The 19,496-nt window shown below is 39.9% G+C and overlaps 1 protein-coding gene across 11 annotated transcripts in view; it reads right to left on the bottom strand.

Moving 5' to 3' along the window:
* The window catches only part of SUN1 (Sad1 and UNC84 domain containing 1), a 35,281-nt gene extending 15,785 nt beyond the window's left edge, over window positions 1–19,496 (bottom strand). For 2 of the 11 annotated variants that reach the window (XM_062588451.1, XM_062588452.1), the window contains exons 1-6: window positions 12,165–13,747; window positions 8,483–8,579; window positions 2,508–2,696; window positions 1,964–2,154; window positions 787–813; window positions 495–689 (exon numbers count right to left, since the gene is read on the bottom strand). In XM_062588451.1, coding sequence (XP_062444435.1) covers window positions 495–689; window positions 787–813; window positions 1,964–2,154; window positions 2,508–2,696; window positions 8,483–8,559 — 679 coding nt within the window. In that variant the 5' untranslated portion in view covers window positions 8,560–8,579; window positions 12,165–13,747. The other 9 variants (XM_062588444.1, XM_062588455.1, XM_062588445.1 and 6 more) reach the window with 8 other exon arrangements.

The raw sequence follows: 19,496 nt of genomic DNA, 5'->3' as shown, positions 1-19,496 counted from the left end.
CATCCTTCAGAGGTTTCCCAGATAACAGAAACACTGCAAAGTAAAAATTCTGCTCAATCCTGAAAGTTCAAATCACTTAAGGAAAATAATTTGACTGTATAAAGAAAGTTTGTTTGAAAATCCTGACCAAGAACAGGCACAGTTTCAATACCAGATTAAGACACTACTGCAGTCAATACTGGCTGGAACAGTACATAGTGTTCTGCATCAGTTTGAACCTATTAAGATATCATGGCACTTATTTTGCCATTCCTTGATTCCTACAACAGTAGGAAGAAAAACCCTACCATACTGACAGTTGTATATCAGAGGCTGACAACACAACAAAGTCTTCATTGGTATTAAAAAAAAGATATTTCATGATAAGCTGATCTTTAGAATTCAATTATTGGTAAGTTTAGCACAGTAGGAAAAGCACTTCAGTAACACTATTAAAAATGCATTAAATGGTATACCACTCTGATACCCATATAAAACAAGAGAAAATTACTTACTAGATGTATGTTTCTGGCTCCTGTCCCTGGAGTAAATTCTGGAAGATGGCACATGAGAAGCCGAATATGCTGTAAGAACCTCCTTCCGTTCGGAAAGCATGCTGCAGTCATTGCAAGTATAGCCATTGATCACTGCAGTCTGCATTTCTGCTGTTGCTACATCACCATTCCCCTGCATCAGGGTCGTATCACTACCTAGCAAACCAAGAGTAGGATATTTAGCACAGAACCATCTACATGGCTAGACACATTAAACAGAACACTCATGGAAGCAAAAGGACTGTTTTGTTACCTTTAGGGTCACCGTCATCATCAAGACCTTAAAAGAAAAAAAAAAAGAAAAGAAAAAAAAAGAAAGAAAGTTTGCTCCCAAGTATAATGAAATTCCACAGTCAACTATAATGTCTGAAACTGACTTAAATCAAGAATCCAGCTGTCTATTTACGATTGCAAAGAAAAGCCACTTTACAATTATTATTTAACATATTTTGCAGTCCAGCATTTGAATACATTCCTACACTAAGACATTAATGTAGTAGGGTGACAGTTAATAAAGTATTTTATGAAAGAAGCTGCAGAGAAAAAACACGAATGACAAATAGTATAGTCAGCTCCCATGTGACTTTACAGCAGTTAATTACAAGTTACATCATTTTGGTTGCTTAGTAACCACTTTACTACTGGATTTTAAAATAAGATTTAAAATACAAGTCCTCTGAAGCACTCATTCTACTAAGATTGAAAGATTCTTATGACCTCCAGAGTCCTAACATGAGATGTACTAACTAGAAACAAGTATTTTGAACTGGGAGGTTTAAAACAAACAAAAAAACCCCAGTATTTTATGTTGGCACTTCCCACATTTTCTCTTTGCTGGAAAAAAAGGCTCCAGCAAAGTCTCCAAACCCACTACCAACACACACACACACACACACACACACACACTTGTTAGTAAGTTTTAAGGTGCTACTAACTTGGAACTTTTGAATTAGGATATGTTAAGGCTGAATATACTCTTGCCTATAAATAAACAATGTAAGTTTCCTTAAAAAGCCTAAGCGTTCAATTACCCATTTATCATTATTTGAATATTGTACTTTATGTTCATTTTGAAAGCAATGGTAAGAATGGTCAGATGAAATGTAATGGTAAGAATTAAATCTATGTGATGTTTGGTGTTGCATTACATAATTGTAGACATTTGTTTGGCATATCAATCTGACCACAAAACAATGTCTTGATATTGACTGTACCACTAAAATCAAGAACAGCATTTTATGTACTAGGTGAGAGTTTCCAGCAGACACCTTAGCAAGTGAACATCTACAACAGAGGTGTAAACATGTACTTGTTTGTGGGAAGCATGAAGAAATAGGAGAGTAGAGGAGGGAAGACATGGACATGCAATCACACATGCCAAACCACAGTTTTTATACCTTCTGAAGTGAGAAATATAGCTCATTTCCTACCCCAGAAATGATCAACTTCAGTTTGCTCTCGAATCAAAGATTCATCCAATACAGTGGATACCATTGATGTATCACTGGCATGGCTATTGAAACTGCTTTGGCTAAAAATAGAAGAGCTGGACAGATTTTTCCTTGGTGTCTCTCTCACCATGCCAGATTGTTTATTCATACTTCTGCGTTGCTTCACTGTCCTAGCAAATGGAAAGCAAACACAAGAGACATAGCACTAAAGATACAAATTTCTCTTTCTCATTTAATAAATGATAAAACAGTCAAAGTATTTCAGCACTGATGTGACCTGACAGCTCTAGTTAGGCCTAGAAAGAAAATCCTCACTCTTGAGCATCTATACTTTTGCAAAGACTTTATTGTAAACTATATATCCTCATTATAGTAACTTACAACTGTAAACACTAAGAACAAGGAGTAAAACAGTTGTCAATCTCTTCTTGTATTACCATGTTCAAGTAGGAAATCTCAGTCAAGTATAAATTCAAGACGCCAATCAATAAATCAACTTGTCTTGCTAAAAATAATCACTTACTTAGACTGTTCTCTAAAAGACATGTTTCCAGTGTAAGAGCCATCATGAAGGATATCACTTCGGGCATCTGATTTATTAAATCCTGCAGCAGCTAACCGCAAACTACGCCGTGACATTCTTGGTGAATCAAATACCGGATCCAATTTGTGTTCAGTCTCAAAATCCAAAGCAGCTGAAGAATAACTAGAACTAAAATAAAGTAAAAGCAGCAATTTACCAGATTTTAAGAGAAAATTCTGCTAGGAAAAAAAAAGCCATTCAACCTACTCAGAATTTCCATTAAAAGCAGTTTATCCATGGTTACGGAGCAAATCTGACAAGATACGCCACATAACCCAAATAATTTAGGAGCGTGTAGATATTAAGTTTTCTGCAATTCGTATTACAGTTTTAACAACTGAAAGTGAATTACAGTTAGGAAGAAACAGCTACCATGGAAACCACATTTGAAGTTGAGCCGGAACAAGCATTATACACCCTCTCAGACACATACACAACACACTTGGGACCAATTTAAGAGATGAAGCCATCCATGGCATAAATTTTCTTCACCACACCTAGAAGCAAATTAAAACATATAATGTGCTACAAAAGGGAAGTTTCATATTTTTTATTTAATAAGAGTTCATTTTTTTTGTTTGCTATCTCCACATTTTGAGAACTAAAGATTCATATGCCAGGTTAGTTTGAATTTCCAGCTCCAAGAAGTGGGGAGTTTGCCTTTTAAATATTTATAAAAGCTTTTCTACGCTAGCTAGACACACTAGCTTAACTAGCACTACCAAAAGAAGGGAGAGGGTGAATAATTAAAGATTTTTAAAGTTTTCTTAATTTAAGTCATTAGAAATATTTAACTATGACCAAATAAAGAGTGTTTACAGCCCTTCATCCACTTTTCTATTTTCTCGCTTGTCTCCATGTAAGTTTACATGTAGAAAAGCTCCATTATCATTATCCCAAGACCTCTACTCCCCAGGCACTTAGGCATGTTTTACACTTGATTTGTGTGATTTACACACAAAGTCTTCATGAAATGTTACAACGAAAACCAAGAGGCAATTTATAGAAAAACACAAGACTAAACTAAAAGAATCAGTAAGATTAATAAAACAGAAGTTACTAGCCTAATGCACAGTCCTTGCACTTTTAAGGAAAGGAAACATTCAATCATATAATCAGTGCCATCTGTCCTTACAGGGTATCAGGAGGCTAGCTTCTACAGCCGCTCAGTGTTGTGATTGAAGGGATCTAAGCACTCAGTTTCCTTGACCACAAACTATTCCACAATCGAAGTGTTCTAGGCTAGCTTTCCAACAGGAGTTCCTGTTCCAAGCTGGGCCACTGTGATGTGCAGAGCTGTAAGTCACTCAAGCTTTCCTGCCTGCCCCCTACTTTTTTTTTTTTGAGGGGGGGGAGGGATGCAAAACAAAGCCTGTGTAAGATATGAGAAGTGCTACCTAAAGCAGCCCCTTCTCCCCAAAATCCCAAGCAAACAAATAACAGCTGAATGAGTAGATTCTACTGTGCTATCTGTATTTGAAATGGAAGCTTTCAATCCCCCCCACCCAAGAAAAGCTACAGTTACTAGAAAAGGTATTAAGGAAGAAAGGATCATTTTGATGCAAAGGATTTTCTCACCTAATTGGCTAAAAAAAATTAAAAGATTATAAAAATATGAAACTGCTAAACAATACCTACACTTATTCTAAGCTGAAAAAAGTCAATACAAGCTTTTATATATTGCATTATTTTGGCACAGAAACAAACCAACATTAGATGTCCTAGCAGCTACATTTACATTGGTGATTAAATTCTGAAAAAGTGGGTGCTTTTGAAGCGCGTTACCTGACAGTTCCACAATGTAAATGAAAGCACACAAGACTGAACAGTGTCAGAGCACAGGAACCACATTTCTCTCACCTAGAAAACTAACCCAGCAATGCACTGTAGGTGTGCACCTAGTGTGCTCCTGCAGCACATGGCATTCACTCTGCTGGACCATGCATCAGAACTAGTCCAAAGCAACTCTGTCCCACCTGCCAGAGGGCATGTAGACTTGGGGTCAGGTATTCAGCACAATCCGTTTGACCTGCCTGGCCTGCACTGCTTGCTAATGCAGTCACAGGCAGCATAACCTCAAACATGGCAGAAGTCTGACTACAGCTTAAAACAAAACCAGCATACTTTAATGTCTCCTCTACTTTTCTTGGAGGGGTGCCGGAGTCAGGGAGGAGTCTCCTCATGTGAAAAATGGCTTTATTCTACAATTTCATTAGGCACAAAGAATATAGTTTTACAGCGGTTACAAAAGGTTTAGGCAGCTTGCATTCTGACATATGTGAAGTGAACAGAAGTTAAATTTGCTCTTCCTTTTGCTCATTCCTTCATTCTGAAAGAATCAGAGCCTCAACAGTTTATTGAGTCCCTCCCTAAGGCAGTTGTTTCAGAACTGTTTTGCTTTTACACTCACCACTATACATTTGTTTCTCATCTTTACCTAGCGATTCTTACAGATACTCAATTCACAAGAATGCAAAGTATAGGTGACAAAGTACAAACTGATAGCAGTAAGCTGCCTCAATTTGTTTCTCTTCATGGACACTTGCTGTTACTAGGTATCTCAACGAGCATTTACATCAATTCCAGTTGAACACCTCACCTAGATTTCAGCCCTACAGTCTAAAATACTAAGGTATCTTTTCCTCTTTGAAAGAAGGAGAGCTTCTCTCTTGCTTATGCAGGACAGTAATGCTCTTCATAAAGAAATACAAAGTCTCTGAAGTCAGGACAGTATCAAAAAGTCTCCTAACTTCCTATCCCATTTTCCATGTTTTGGAGAAGCATCTTTCCTGGGGGGCTAGGGAGGAGAGGAAGGCGGGGAAATCCACTGGAGTATACATCTCAGCCCATTTATAGGCCAGAAGTCTACCAAAAATGTACAGGTTCACTTATCTAATATGTACTGCCAGACAAAAGCCATATTAAAGATAGGACGCAATCATCCTACGCAGCCTATACTCCTGGATAGTTATGCAAACAGCATACTCTGGTTCCTTCCCCCCAGCTCCCATGCTGCCACACCTGCTGACTACATCTACTCTTATGTTTACTTCCAATTTCTTCCTATTACCTTTACACCTCCCTCACATTAGCTTCTACAGAGCAAAAACATTCTAGGCTTTGGTGGGTTAATTCTCAAGTTACATCTATGTAAATGGAATGAGAATGAGGTCTGCCAATTTTAGTACACATACAGCTTGGTCGAGAGGACATTAAGGGTCATTTATTTTGTAAGCTTTGGAATGAAGTGGACAAGAATGTTCTGGATTATTTAAGACTGCAAGAGAAACAAATGCAATGCATCTAGAGAACTACAGCTTGTTTAGCTATATCAGTATAATACTTTCCTGATGTGGGCTCAAGTAGAAGTACAAGTTAGAAGCATTACAAATGGTTATGAACACATAGTAATCCCAGGAAGTATTACTATAAACTCTATTAATAGGTCATATCAAAACCTATTAATAGCTTGGTAGTATCCAACTCCTCTTCACTTCTTCCTGTAGTGCCTAATGCACAAATAAACTCCTTTGGAGAAACTCATGGATAAAAATCTGTGAAGCTCCTTAAACTGTCAAAGGGAGAACAAGTCAGATTGCAGGATAAGCAAGGTTAATTAAAAGGGAGGAGGGGACAGAGAGGAGGAGAAACAAAAAAAAAACCCTCGCATTTTGGCATGAAAAACATTTCCAAATAGTAATTTTGTCCCATTCACCCTTTCTTCAGGTTCTCCAAATACTACTTGACTCAAGCTTGGAAGAACTACATGAATAAGCTGGCATTCTGCAAAGATTCAGCATGCAGACAGATGTAGAAGTCTGCTTAAAAGACTAAGTCTATTCTCTTGATATGCTGAAAGCAGACAGTGTATTGCACAGTAATCTCCCTTTTTAATATGTTGGGCTTCATGGAATTTTCAGAGAGGAAATTTTAATTAAACACTTGCTAATCCCTTCTTTCTACACAAGGAAGAGTTACAATGAGACTTAATTTCACCCTAGTTTAAATACACCTGCCTTCATTAGGTTAGTCATTAAACTTCAGCTTATCATAGGCATACAAAAACGGATAGAGCTACATATCTAATGTACTGCTTAACACAGCCAACTGGAGGCTGAAAAAAATTCAGGAAATTGAACCCTCCCCTTTTACAAAGCCTTCTTCACAAGTTCTCAGCTTTACAAAACCACCTTCATTTACATAGGAAGTCAAACACTTCTGTTTTTTACACCAGAAGTAAAGTCAAAATGCACTATACTCCAGAATTCAAGTGAGATCTATCACCCTACATCTTCCTTCCCTAGAAAGGAAATCTCTGCTCACATGGTATTCTTGTTTGCCACAGCAAGAAGCATCATACGCTGCAACAAGAAAAGTGGACGAAGGAAGAAAGTCAACTCAGAGGGACTCCAGCCCCAAATTAGTTTAAATAAGGCACTTTGCTATTATCCTTGGGAGAGCAAAGTATTAAAGAGAGAGAGAGAGAAAATAAAATCTTGAGTTACTACTAAGATCTCCTTATTCCTTCTTGTCTGTGAGGAAAAAAGTAGTTGCTGTGGAGAAGACAGCGCATCTGAACTTATTAGCACTGTTTTAGACAAATACAACAGCTCAGGAAAAGAAACAAGGTGATAGTTTCACAGCTCATATTTTAGGAAAGAAACACATAGAAACAAACAAATCACTATAAACAAGAACTGAGGTCTGCATTTGTTACTCATAACTGGAATTCATCTCCTGTAAAAGATGGTTTAAATAGTTCAGCCAATGTATCACACATTCACAACATAAATCTAGCAACATAAAAACACCTTTTTCAATTAACAATAAGTGATTAAATAGCAGACCTACTAGATGATCAAAGGCACATAAGTCATCCTAAACATGTTAAGACTTCCACTTTTCAACACCATTAACAATCTTTAGCTTTAGAAATGACAAAGATCAAAACTGATAAAACTGAAAAGCACATAATCCTAAGAGTATGAGTTTAATATTAATCAGTGATCTCTAGTACAACTATGAGTCTTGACAACTTTATTGACAATCAACTATTCTCCAACTTAAATGCTAGATTTAAATACATATTAAATGTACCTCATGACTTATAGACACAGAATAGAAAAAAAAAATCTCATACTGTATTAATGACCACACTTAAAAAAAAAAAAAAAAAAAAACACTAAAACTAGCCAAACCAAGAATTCAGGCCCATCCATGTGTACTTGCATCTGTTCCCCCCCCCCCCCCCCCCCCCGCTATCAGGATACTAGATTTAATCAGGAGCCACAATCTGCCATATTAATATTCAAAAATTCAAATGAGCATCCACATTTATTTTGACTAGCATAATACAAAGCTAGCAAATACTCTAAAGTCATTTTTAGAAAACTGAAGTAGTATCTTTCTGAAAGAGACCAGTAGTCACTAGTTTAAACAAGAAAAGAGCTCATTACAATTCAAATTTTATATTCACATTTCTGCTAGAAAATGATCAATAACTTACTTCCAGCCAAATCCCACGCTAGCAGTAACAAGTGCATATTAATCAATGTTTTAAGTAAAAAGGGGTGCCAAGTTACCAGAGTAAAATTAACACACAAAATTTACAAGACAGAAGAGAAAGCATTTAAGAATTTTGATGACACGTTCATAGAAAAAAAAATGCCAACTGTAACTAGGTGGAGACTAGTTTGTTTATAACAACTAATAAACACTGAGTCATTATCTTAGTCATTGTCCTGTTAGTTCAGAATGTATTCTTTTCTCCATTTAGGACACAGCAGTTATTTTCAAAAACAGACTAGATGAAGCATACTTTTTTTAAAGAATTACTTACCATAAAAGCTAAACTCTGGAATTAACAACACTCAGAGAACATATAGTTTCTCTACAAGAAAAAAAAAAGTTCTCACCTGAGTGCATATGTATAGCCAGTGTTCTCTGGCACACATTGGGGAGGGGTGTACGTGTGTAGGCGTGAAAAGTCCATGTTGACTGTTTCAAATCATACTGTAAAAGGTGAAAATAAAGTAATACAATGATTTAAAAATGTCTGAAGTCAAGGTAAGAGCCCTTGCATCATTCAGCCTGTGTTATGAAGTACTACAATAGCAAAAGCTACTGTTACAAGAAACATTGAGCTCTCAGTACTGTAGCAACATTAATGCTTCTGTTGGGTAACCCTTATTACTGCACAAAGCTCAACCTTTTATTTTGGAGTGCAATTAGAAAAAAAAAAAAAAAAAAAAGCTACTCTATTTTCAGCAATTCCGGAGTTCTCTGGAACAACACTGAGATATGCCAAGCTCTTATCACTACTGAACTATGCTTCCATATGAATCAAGTTGTGCTGTCCTCCTAAAAAGTTAAGTATAAAAACTTAAAAACACTTAGCCATGTTTTCAGAAGTCTTTGTAGATGGTGAGTTTTGCTTCAAAGAACTATCAGTGCTGTAACTAGCACAGACTGCTTTATGCACTTATAATGCCTAACATCTGAAACTTAAAAGTTTACATATAGGCAAATCTTTTATAATCTTTGGACACTGCCCACTAAGCAGCAAGGAGACTTCCTGCATTTCACATTAAATTAACTGGTACCGAATATTGCATTTTAATTTGGTCATAGAAGCACAGAATACACACCCAAACAGAAAAGCCAACTTCAAAATGACTCACATGGCTTGAATTAGGTGCATTTTCCAAAGTGTCATTCACTTCTTAAAGTTTTGCATTTTTTTTTTTTTTGACTCTTTGAAAGGTATTATAGCTTTAGAAAGAAAGTTTTTTAAAAAAAATAAATAAAGATGTTGCCTTATCAAGGAGTTTATGAAACCATATGGGTGACTATCTGGAGCATTATGCAAGTTTTCAAAGCACAAAGTCTTTGAAAGAAAACCTGCATTAGATTAGCCACAAGAAAGAAATTTTGCTTTTCCAGAAAGATTCTTTGATAGTAGACTCTTCATGGTTAACAAATAGGAATTTTCAGTGTTCTGGATTTGCATGGTTAACAAAGCTAAATTCTGGCTATTTTCAGATCATCCATGGCTCCTGTTTCAGCAGCAGTACCTAGTATATTAACGTACTTAAGTAATCCACACAATTGTGTTGATGCTTTTATTTTAGTTTGGGCATCTCATCTCTGGGTCTGGGTAAAATTTAATTCTTACAACCAAATCACAACAAGTATCTCATTTTGGGATGCACTTTGCTGTGCATCAATAGGAGTTTTCAGTTGGATAGCTACCAATACAAAAATAAAAGTGACAAGAAGCACAGGTACAGGTAATGCCATTTCAAAAAGAAATCTCTGCACGTAACACTAAAATACTCTGTCAGTACACTTGTCTCCAAATTCTGATGTTAGTATGGAGGACGACATCTCAGTTACTACTTAAAACTGTGTGTTTCATTTTTGTTTTTAAACAAACTTACAGGCCTATCTCTTTGAATGCAAGCACCTCCCATGCATTTGGGAGAGTAATAAGAAATAAGGGCTCTCATTTCTGCTATTTACATATTAGTTTTTGAAGACTAAAGAAATATCACTTAATGGAAATGCCTTTTCTAAGTTTGCTTCACCCGTTTCAGAGCCCTTCTGTTTTGCAGGTTCATATAGCAGATTTGTTGTTTCTTTGGAAGAAACTTGAAGAAATCAATAGTGCAGAAATATTAGCAAAGTGGTCCAATTCTTTTGCTAGAATAAGCAGCAAATACAGCTAGAATGAGCAACAACTACAGTCATACTCTAGCAACAAATAAAAGTTCATTTCAGAAAATAAGTGGAAAACAGTGAGTAAAGATTTCCCAAACAACAACGATGGGAATACTAATATCCCTCATCCTGAAATTCAGTGTAACATCAGAACTTTTAAAGAAAGATTTGTCATAGGCACATGCCCACTGAAGTTTAAAATTATGATTAAGGTTGACCTGTTTAAATTAGTCTATCTTTTTGTAAGATTTTGAAATCACAGGCTAGGAATACCTCTGTTCAGTTTCCACTGGAGCAGAAATTGAACTAAAGGGTATGACTGCTTAACACAATTTCATCTACAGATCTAGTTTCAGTTTCATTTACAGATTAAGGACCTGGCTGTTTAGCAGCTCATGTCATGCTTTTGACACTCAGCAACATTTTCCCACATGGAAAGTTAGGCTACAAAGGAGAGCTTTCTACTGCTACCCAACTCCTCCTCAAGTCTCTGCTACACAGATGGAAAGGGCAAAGACAGACTTTGAAAAATAACACACCAGCTCAGTTTCTTTCCTAGTCTTCCTTCTTCCCCATCAGTTTTCCCCTTCTTGATTTCTGAAGGAACTAAATGTTAAATTTTATTTTCCTTACTTGATAAAGTTGAAAATGCATCATCAAGTTAGTTTTAAAATATGAACTCGGTAGCATTGCTAACTGAAAAGCCTTGAATGTATTTATATCTAGGTCTAGTAATCTTTGATAATCAGAACACCAGGACCTCTAGTAGTGAAAAGAGATTCAGTACCTAAATGATAGCGTGATTTCTGCTTGTGGGCTGTTTAGGGGCTTGATTTGATACATTTTAGAGTACCAGTCAAACAAAAAGGAAATATTTTTATTCTTTAAAATGCCAAACAGAGCTTTAAAATAAAACTACTTCTGTCAGCTAATCTTCATAAAGATAGTAACCATGATTTTCAAAAATCAGACACCTGAAATTTGCTATAGAACTATTTTTTTAAACCTTACTACTAGTTCAACAGCTTGACTTTAGGTGTCCATTTTTTTTAAAACAAAAAGCATGCAACAAATGAGTGATCCACTTTATTTAGAAATATTCCACATATTATTACAATCATGACCTTAAACTATAGAACAGATCAGGGGTGGGTGGAGAGCAACAAGTCTCTCTAGTTTGTTCACTCACGTTTGACAGCACTCTACTGCTCATATAACCCATGAATTCCTCTCGTTTATGAAACTTTCAAACACAAATGCAGTAGAAAACCCACAAAACTTGGCAGGGGACCAGAGAGGCAGACATAATACCCAGTTCTAGTTTCAATTCTTTTTGGGGCCCACTAGACTTCAAATTTAGGTACCAAAGACTGCCCAGCCTCAGATTAATGCAGGCTTTTATTAACAGCTTTGTTGCAAATATTACTTGACTCAAACTTTAAACATCTCTCCTTCTTCAGGAAGCCCACAAAACATTTATTTCAAAGTGAGAGGGACATATATAGGGAAAGAACTCAGTATGTAATTGCTTTTTTAAAAAAAATACTGTAAGAATATGTTTGAGAACTTAAAAGCAATTGAGAAGCATAAATTTCAGCAGAATGTAAGCAGACCTTAGATAGCTTGTAAGCTAAGGTGCAATGGCAGATGATAGCGCTAACTTCCACGTTCCTACAGAGGACACAGTTGGGTTAGTTACTCTTTCTTGAGAAGGAGACAATGACTATCTTGTAAGAGCATCATTTCTCCCCGGCAAATCAACTCTATCAATGTTATATTAAATGTGCAGAATAAAAGGGCAGGAGAAGAGACAAATTCTGAGCTGGTCAAAATACAAGGAAGCACAGGGACTCTATAAATCAGTGCAGTAGAGTTTACCTTTGCACAGAGCCCGAGCTATCTTCAGAGGAAGTGAAATATGGAGCAGAGTGACCCAAGGCCATACCACTGCCCCACAAGCCTATTTACCTGTAAAAGAAGTATGTATCTGACCATTTTCAGAATTGGACAGCCTCAGTGAAACCTTGGTACCACTGAGGTAAGCTTCACTGATGCTGCATAAGCATCAATGGTATGTTCTGATAGTGTCACAAGGGGAGAGCAATACCCAATATACTTTGTACATACACTACAAATACCACATGGCAAGGACAAGTGTGAACTTCACTCAGGGCTTATCTTAGCTAAATAAATATAACTCCAACACACTATCCAGGTACTTCCTCGCGAACATCCTTGCGACAAAGGAAGTGGCAACATTGTCATTTTACAAAACTGAAACCTGGCAGAGTAGAAATATACACCATGGAGTCTACTATCAAGCAGAAAATTAAAACCAAATTTCCCAGGTCTCAGAATACAATTGTAATTACTGAACCATGCTGAAACTCACAGATGGCAAAACGGAAGTAAACCTGGCTTTAATTTTTTTTTCCTCCCCTTGGACAAGTATTATATAAGTCAGCTGCACATGGCAAACTAGTATGGCTTTATGACAAGTTATGAATGAAAAAAAATGGCAAGAAAGTATGTCTTTTTAGATTATAAGGGTTAACAAGCAAGAAGTTTAAAAATCTTGAAGAGAGGTTGATGGTACTACTTCATTCAGAATCTATTCTATCCTTATCTTCTTAAGGAAGTGAACTTAGTTAAGTCATCATGATTTAGCATATTAATGCCACAAAGACTAAACAGACTTTTGAACAAGTTATTAATAGCAATGAAAGTAGAGCATGAAGCCCCATTCATTCCTGATAGCAAGCTATTTTCACCTGTAACTTCAAAATTTCCTATTATTCAGAATAACCATTAAAATACTTTTTGGGAAAAAAAACAGCCAGATTAAGTTCTTATGTAAATATACTCCATGAAGTTTGTTTCCACATACCCAAATAACTACAAGTTTAAACAGGCTGAAGAGCAAAGAGCTCCAAGGTAAATTGACATTTTTTTAAAAAAACAAACATACTTTAAAGTAAAATCAGTATTCTTTTAAAGACAAATTCAAGTAACCAAATACACATTTTAACCTAGATGTTACTATTATTGAATATTACTGCAAAGACCCTCAAGACACAGGTGCCAAACAGTACTGCTACTTAAAAAAAGGTTATTCACTAAAACGTCACATTCACATTAAGTGCCATTTCGAGCAGATTTCTTTTTAGAAAGGAAGCTAAACATAAACTAGCTATACATGCAGCTATGGTGAAACAATAAACATGTCTGTCCACTGTTTATACACACAGCACCTGAAACACTGCATGGCAACACACTGAGTCATTTTATGAACTAGGAACCTGCAGATTATCTTGCAATTAAAGATCTCCCGCGATTTAGCGCACGAGGACCACCAGGCCGCCACATTTAGAGAGGTTCAACGCTTTGTTTACAACCTCCCTTCATCAGATTAAGCTGTTAAAGGAAATATATATATATATATATATATATATACAGAGAGAGAGAGAGAGAGAGAGAGAGAGAGAGAGTTTCGAAACGAGCTTGCCCAGGTAGCCGGCCGGGTCAGTCACAGCTGCACACCAAACAGCGAGCATTTGGTATCAAACCGGTGTCTCCTCGCGAGGCGCGGCGCCGTGCGAGTCCCAGGCCCGGGGCGGCGGCGGCGGCTCCCGCGGCGGCGGCGCGCCCCGCTCCGCCCCTCTCCGCTCCGCAGGATCCCAAAATGGCTTCCCCGGCGCAACAAAGCCCGGAGGATCAGCCCGAGCTGATCCAGCCTCTCGGAGCTTCTGTTGTCAGTCAGAGGCACAGTTTGAACTGACTGGACGCGGCCACCGCAGCCAGCCCACAGCTCGTTTAACCCCTCAGTTGCCTGCCACAGAGCAGGCAAGTCTAAGCGATTCGCTCCTGCACGCATGTTTACATGTCACGTCTGTATTTTAACTCTAAGCTTTCTGAAAGATAATCAACGCAAGACACTAAATCTCTTTCAATCCTAAAAACGTATGCTTCAGACAGCTAGTAAAACAACTTCAATATTTACAGCCTAACTTAAGAAGACCCCCCACCTCCTGCCCTTTGGAAGACTTCTAGCTTCCTGCACCCAAATACGCGAGAAGTCCACAACTCTTACAATCACCAAATCACAAGTCCGTGAAACAGCTCAGCTTTCAGGATGTCTCTGCAAGACTTGCTAATATACAAGTGTAAAATATGCCTTGATTTCTAAGCTTGTAAATAAAGCCCTCTATGCAGATCACTTAAAAGTGAAATCTAACATTTAATAATATTACTACGCAATCAACCGATATTAATACAACCCTACAGGTCAGGGCAGAGGCTGGATGTTAAGACCAACTTGGAAATTCAATAGAAGCATTAATCTTTAAGGGTTAATTAGACAGCACTAAGATAGAAAATATAAAAATAATCAATCCTGAAAAGATTCCACTTCCTGTTTGTGAAATGTTAATTTGAAAAACAGAGGACCAGGCAGGGGAACTCTATGTATTGTGGAGACACTCATCCAGGAATCTGCTAGCTAAGATTTTCCTTTCCTATATATATGTTAAGCAGTGTGGGGTTCCCTCCCCCTTGAAAAAAAAATGTAGAAGTTCTGTTTTGCCTTTTTTAATGTATTTTGTGTATGCATGGAAACAGACACAATTCTTTTTTTTCTTTAAAAATACATGGCATGGCATGGCACTTCTCAGACTGTCTGTCACAGAAGACTAGGTGCTGCCTTCAAGCAGTTTCACAACGCATCAGCTGCTTCTAACCCTCAGAGTTAGAGAGGAGAAACCAAGCTGGACCACAACACCAATAGAGTAGGTCTGTAATCTGCAAATAATGACAAGACTAAAATACTGTAATGTTATTTTGTAGTAAAACTAAGAAAAGTCAGTCACAGGCAGGGCTGACGCTGTCCTATTCTATAGCAAACAAAACCAAAAAAAAAAAACAACAAAAAAGTATATTTTCTGTAAGTCTTCCCCATAGAAGCAGCTCACAGATACAAGCCGACCTGAGGGGACACCCGGGGGGTGTTTGGGGGCAGGGAGAAGCCTCTAGTCCCGGCAGTTGCTCTGCACCAGCGCAGTCACAAGTTCGGCTATGAAGCGTTAACGCCGCACTACAGCTAAGCAGCCGCAGCAAGCAGAAGCACGACTGACACACTTCGCAGTTACTTCAAAACCCGGTGACGAGCGGCGGGTTACAGCTGCTCCCCCACAGGGAAGCGCCGCCGGGCGGCGGGCCAGGAGCGGCCCCGCAGCGGACACCCACAGCAGAGATTTTTTTCCCCCTCACCCTCCCGCGCCAACAGCGCGGATTCAAACAGCTCCGAGCACCAAGGAGAGGCCGGTGCTTGACCCAACGGCCGCCGGTTTTCCCCGCTTTCCGGGCACGCCCCCCGCCGGCTCCGCGGTCCCGCAGGAGCCGATCCCCGGCAGGGCCGCGGGGGCCGGCTGCGGGGGGGAGAAGGCAGGGCTCCCTCCTCCGTGGGGGCGAGGGGGAGGCCCGGGACGCCCCGCAGAAAGGCGCGACCGCCCGCCCTCACAGGAGCCCCCACCGCCGCCGCGAAGCAGCCGGGCGGCCCCACGCGGAGCCGGAGCCGCCCGCGCGCGGTCGTTACCTGGCGCCGGCGGCAGCGAGGGAAAGGCAGAGCCGGCGGCGGCAGAGCCGGCAGTGGAGTCTCCCCTCGCCCCGCCCGCTTTAGCGGGAGCCGCCAGCGCCCCCTCCCGCGGCGGGTCCGCTCCGGTCCCGCCCCGCCCCGCCCCGCCGGGCACCCAGGGCGCCCCCCGCCCCCTCCCCCGCCCCTCCCCCGCGTACCGGCGCCCGTCACGCGCGGGTCCCGCCACGCGCCCGGCGCCCCTCACACGGCCCGCGCGCACCCCCTCACACGCACCCTCTCACACACACACTTACCCCCCACTCCACCCGGCCCCACACGCACCACCGCTTGGCACGCTCACGCCAGCCCCCCACCCCCAACCCCTCCTACCCCCCAAGCTCTCCATATTTGGGGAATATATGCAAATAAATTAAATTTGAAATCTGCATTTGAGTCACATTTTGTAAATCTTCAATCTCTCCAAGCGTACAGCTTTCTTGTGGCCATCTTTATGGAGTGTACTGTAGTCAAGGTAGTTCAACTGAATACAAACAGAGGAATAGGATACGAGTCACTTAAGAAAGTATAACCTGGCCAAAAATTATTGTTTATTGGTGTGTTTAAGAAAAATAACTCATCTCGTTGGGAAAAATTGGGTAATGTCTATTAAAAAAAAAAAAAAGTGGAGGGAACATTTCAGTCATCTTCCTAAATAAATTCTGTCACTATTTGGATAAGAAATGGGCAAGAAGCTAATCCTTAAGAAACAGAGAAGGACGTGAAACAGATATTAATGCAAGAATCGAGTTGAAGTCACTGCAGCAACCAGTTTAGGCAACAGTGATTTGTTTTCAAATGGTTCTTTTCTGGATATTTTAATATTTCAAATGGCTTTAGCCAAAATTGAGGTGATCCCAATAATAACTGGAATCTAACACATGCTTTAGTACGAGGTAGCAGGTCCCTGCAGCCTCCTCTCCATGGATGGCTGAACACTTTGCAGGGAGGAAATCCACCTCACGCTTCTGTGCTGGCGCCTGTTTTTCTGCATTTAGGGTAGAACGGGTAGTTTGGGGGATACGTTTAAGGGCATAAGATAGGATCAGAGATCAGATTCCTACTTAGTGTAAATATCACTGAAATTCTTTGGCTATAAGGCCACAGCGTGGGGATGTTTCTCCTCCCCTCCCAGGGGAGCCCGACCCGGCGCGTTGCAGGACCAGGCCTGTGGCAGCCCCCAGGCACCGTGCCAGCTCTCCGGGCTGCTCCGACTTGTCCCAGGCAAACGCTTTTGCTTTGGGACCAGGTAACTGAGAGCATGGAAAAGGGTGGCTTAGACTGAGCTTTCTCTCTGCTGCTCCAGCTATGAGGTTGCAAAGACAACAGAGCCTTTGATTTCTAGGATTTAAGTAAATCTAGGTCTGATGTTCAGATTTTGTTAAAAGAAGCAGGTGTGCATATAGTTTTTTTTTCAGAAAAAAAGCAGCTCTGAAGCAAATAACCATTCCTTTCAAGTTTTTGAACTCCTGACAATGAGCGCTGAAAGTAAAATCAGCTCAGTTAATTTTACTGGTTAAGCTGAAGTCTATAAAAACAATCAGAGATAAAAATAAATCACATTAAAAAGTTTTGGTTTTAACAGTCTAGAGTGCTGTTAAGAACATAGAAAAAAAGACTTCATGAATTGACACCAAGTATGGAAGAAACTGCAGTCCAAGGGCAGATCTAGTCTGATCTTTGTATCCCATCTTTCCTTCCCCCATTCTTATCTCCTTCTCTTCCCACTGTGATTCCCATTGCTGTTCCCAGTGCGTTCCTGCCCCCAGTGAGACTGCTCTGCTGTGCGCTCCCACCCTGGCTATCAACCACAAAGGTCCCGGGCCTGGTAGCAATTAAAGGAAATGTGGACTGAATGTGATACAGATCAGTGCAGCAAGGTGTTTCTAGTCACAGCGGACTAGAGAAGTCTTAACGTTGAGTAGTAAATTGGATATTGGACCTCAGTAGCAATGCGGGGAGGGACACTAGATACGGCGGGTTGCTGGGCAAGGGTGTCCTGTAGACTGAGGACGCATTCTTTAACGTGAGGAGCTGTGGTGGCCTTTATGCCCAAGGACGGGAAGATGATCCTGTATGTGCACTAGTATTGAAATTGCCTAAAGTGTCTGGAAGTCCAATTCAGTGCTCATTAAAGAAAAAATTTCCTCTGTCTGCCTTGCACCTCACAGTTACAGTGAGGAAGGCCCTTTCCCTATACCATCAGTGGAGTGCGCCAAGGGCAGTGGTGCTCCATACAGGGCAATTAGGTTATCAGTTAAAAGGGGGATGCAAAGCACTTCAATTAAATTTTGCTACAAGATCTTACCATCGTCCTGACTTACAGGGGATTTCAGCCATTAACAAGAAAAGCCGATTACACACAAGGAAGGCTGACAGAGCAGCCGTTCTCCCCACAGCTCTCATCAGCTGCTTCATCTCAGTTACTGCTGTTCTTGAGCTTTCCTGGGGGATTGATCTCAGTAAGTGGACACAAGCCTGTTAACTGTAATTTTTGTTGATCCTTCAGCTGCCTAATAATAAAGATTTTTGCTTTATCTTTCTCTTTTTAAAGCATGCTTAAAGCTTCACTTGAAGGGGTGAGGCAAGGAGCAGTCTACGTTGCATCCAATGGGACCAGCTCTGACCCACTTTTCTATAGAAAAGTCAACAGCTGTTCACCTTCCTGTACAGTGATGCTAATGTAGATTCTGCAAATGAAACAGAATGGCTGACTTGGCTCCTCTCAAGTCAGTAGTTGATTTTCAGGGGCCAAAATGCTACTCCTGTATCAGGAGCAACACTCTTTATTAAAGTGTATTTAGCTTATACAAGGGGCTTCCATACAGGTGAGATAAAGCCTATCACGAACCAGTCAGAACTCTAATCCAAATGTTTCAACGTTTGAAGGCTTTAAATTATAGTTAACAATAATAGTATAGTTATTCTAGATAACAAAAGACAGTTAACGCTAGAGTAGACGACTTCAGGACACAGGATTTGTTAACAGAGGTCATCACACACACTGTGGTGTGCAGTAAGATTGTCCGCACTGTTGAAGTTATGGGCACACCTAAACTCTGTTTTCACGATCATCTCAAAACTTTTCTCCTGACTAAACTTGGCTGCCTCTTCAGACAGCAAACTTGGAAGCACAGTCCAGTTATAACTGGATGTTAGTCTCTGGAGAGCACACTGCATACCCAAACAAATTAATGTGTTATTACCATACAACTAGATGGCAGAGTGTGCTTTACTGACAGAGTGCCTATGATCTGCCTGATGCACTTCTAAGGACATCTGCAGATTGCCAGTAAGAACTCACACAGATGAGAAGTAGATGAATATGGAAACATACTAAACTTTAAGACTCTCCTAAAACTGCTCTCTGATGTAGACTTTTCCTCAAAGTCTAGGTGTGTCTCTTTGCAGTGCTCTCTTAATATCTAACTAATTGATTCAATGTAAAGTAGTCAACAAAATATTTAGAAAATTAGGTTAGGTAAATGCATACACTTACCAAAAATTTTGTTTCACTGCAAATCCAAGCCCCAGGATCCACCACAACAGGCCTTCTGGCTTGTAAAGACAACAACATAAGCACA

The sequence above is a fragment of the Rhea pennata genome, chromosome 15 (assembly GCF_028389875.1).
Source record: "Rhea pennata isolate bPtePen1 chromosome 15, bPtePen1.pri, whole genome shotgun sequence".
In the NCBI taxonomy this organism is placed as follows: domain Eukaryota; kingdom Metazoa; phylum Chordata; class Aves; order Rheiformes; family Rheidae; genus Rhea; species Rhea pennata.
Note: the sequence above shows the minus strand (reverse complement) of the source record. Positions and strands in the feature narration are given on the sequence as shown.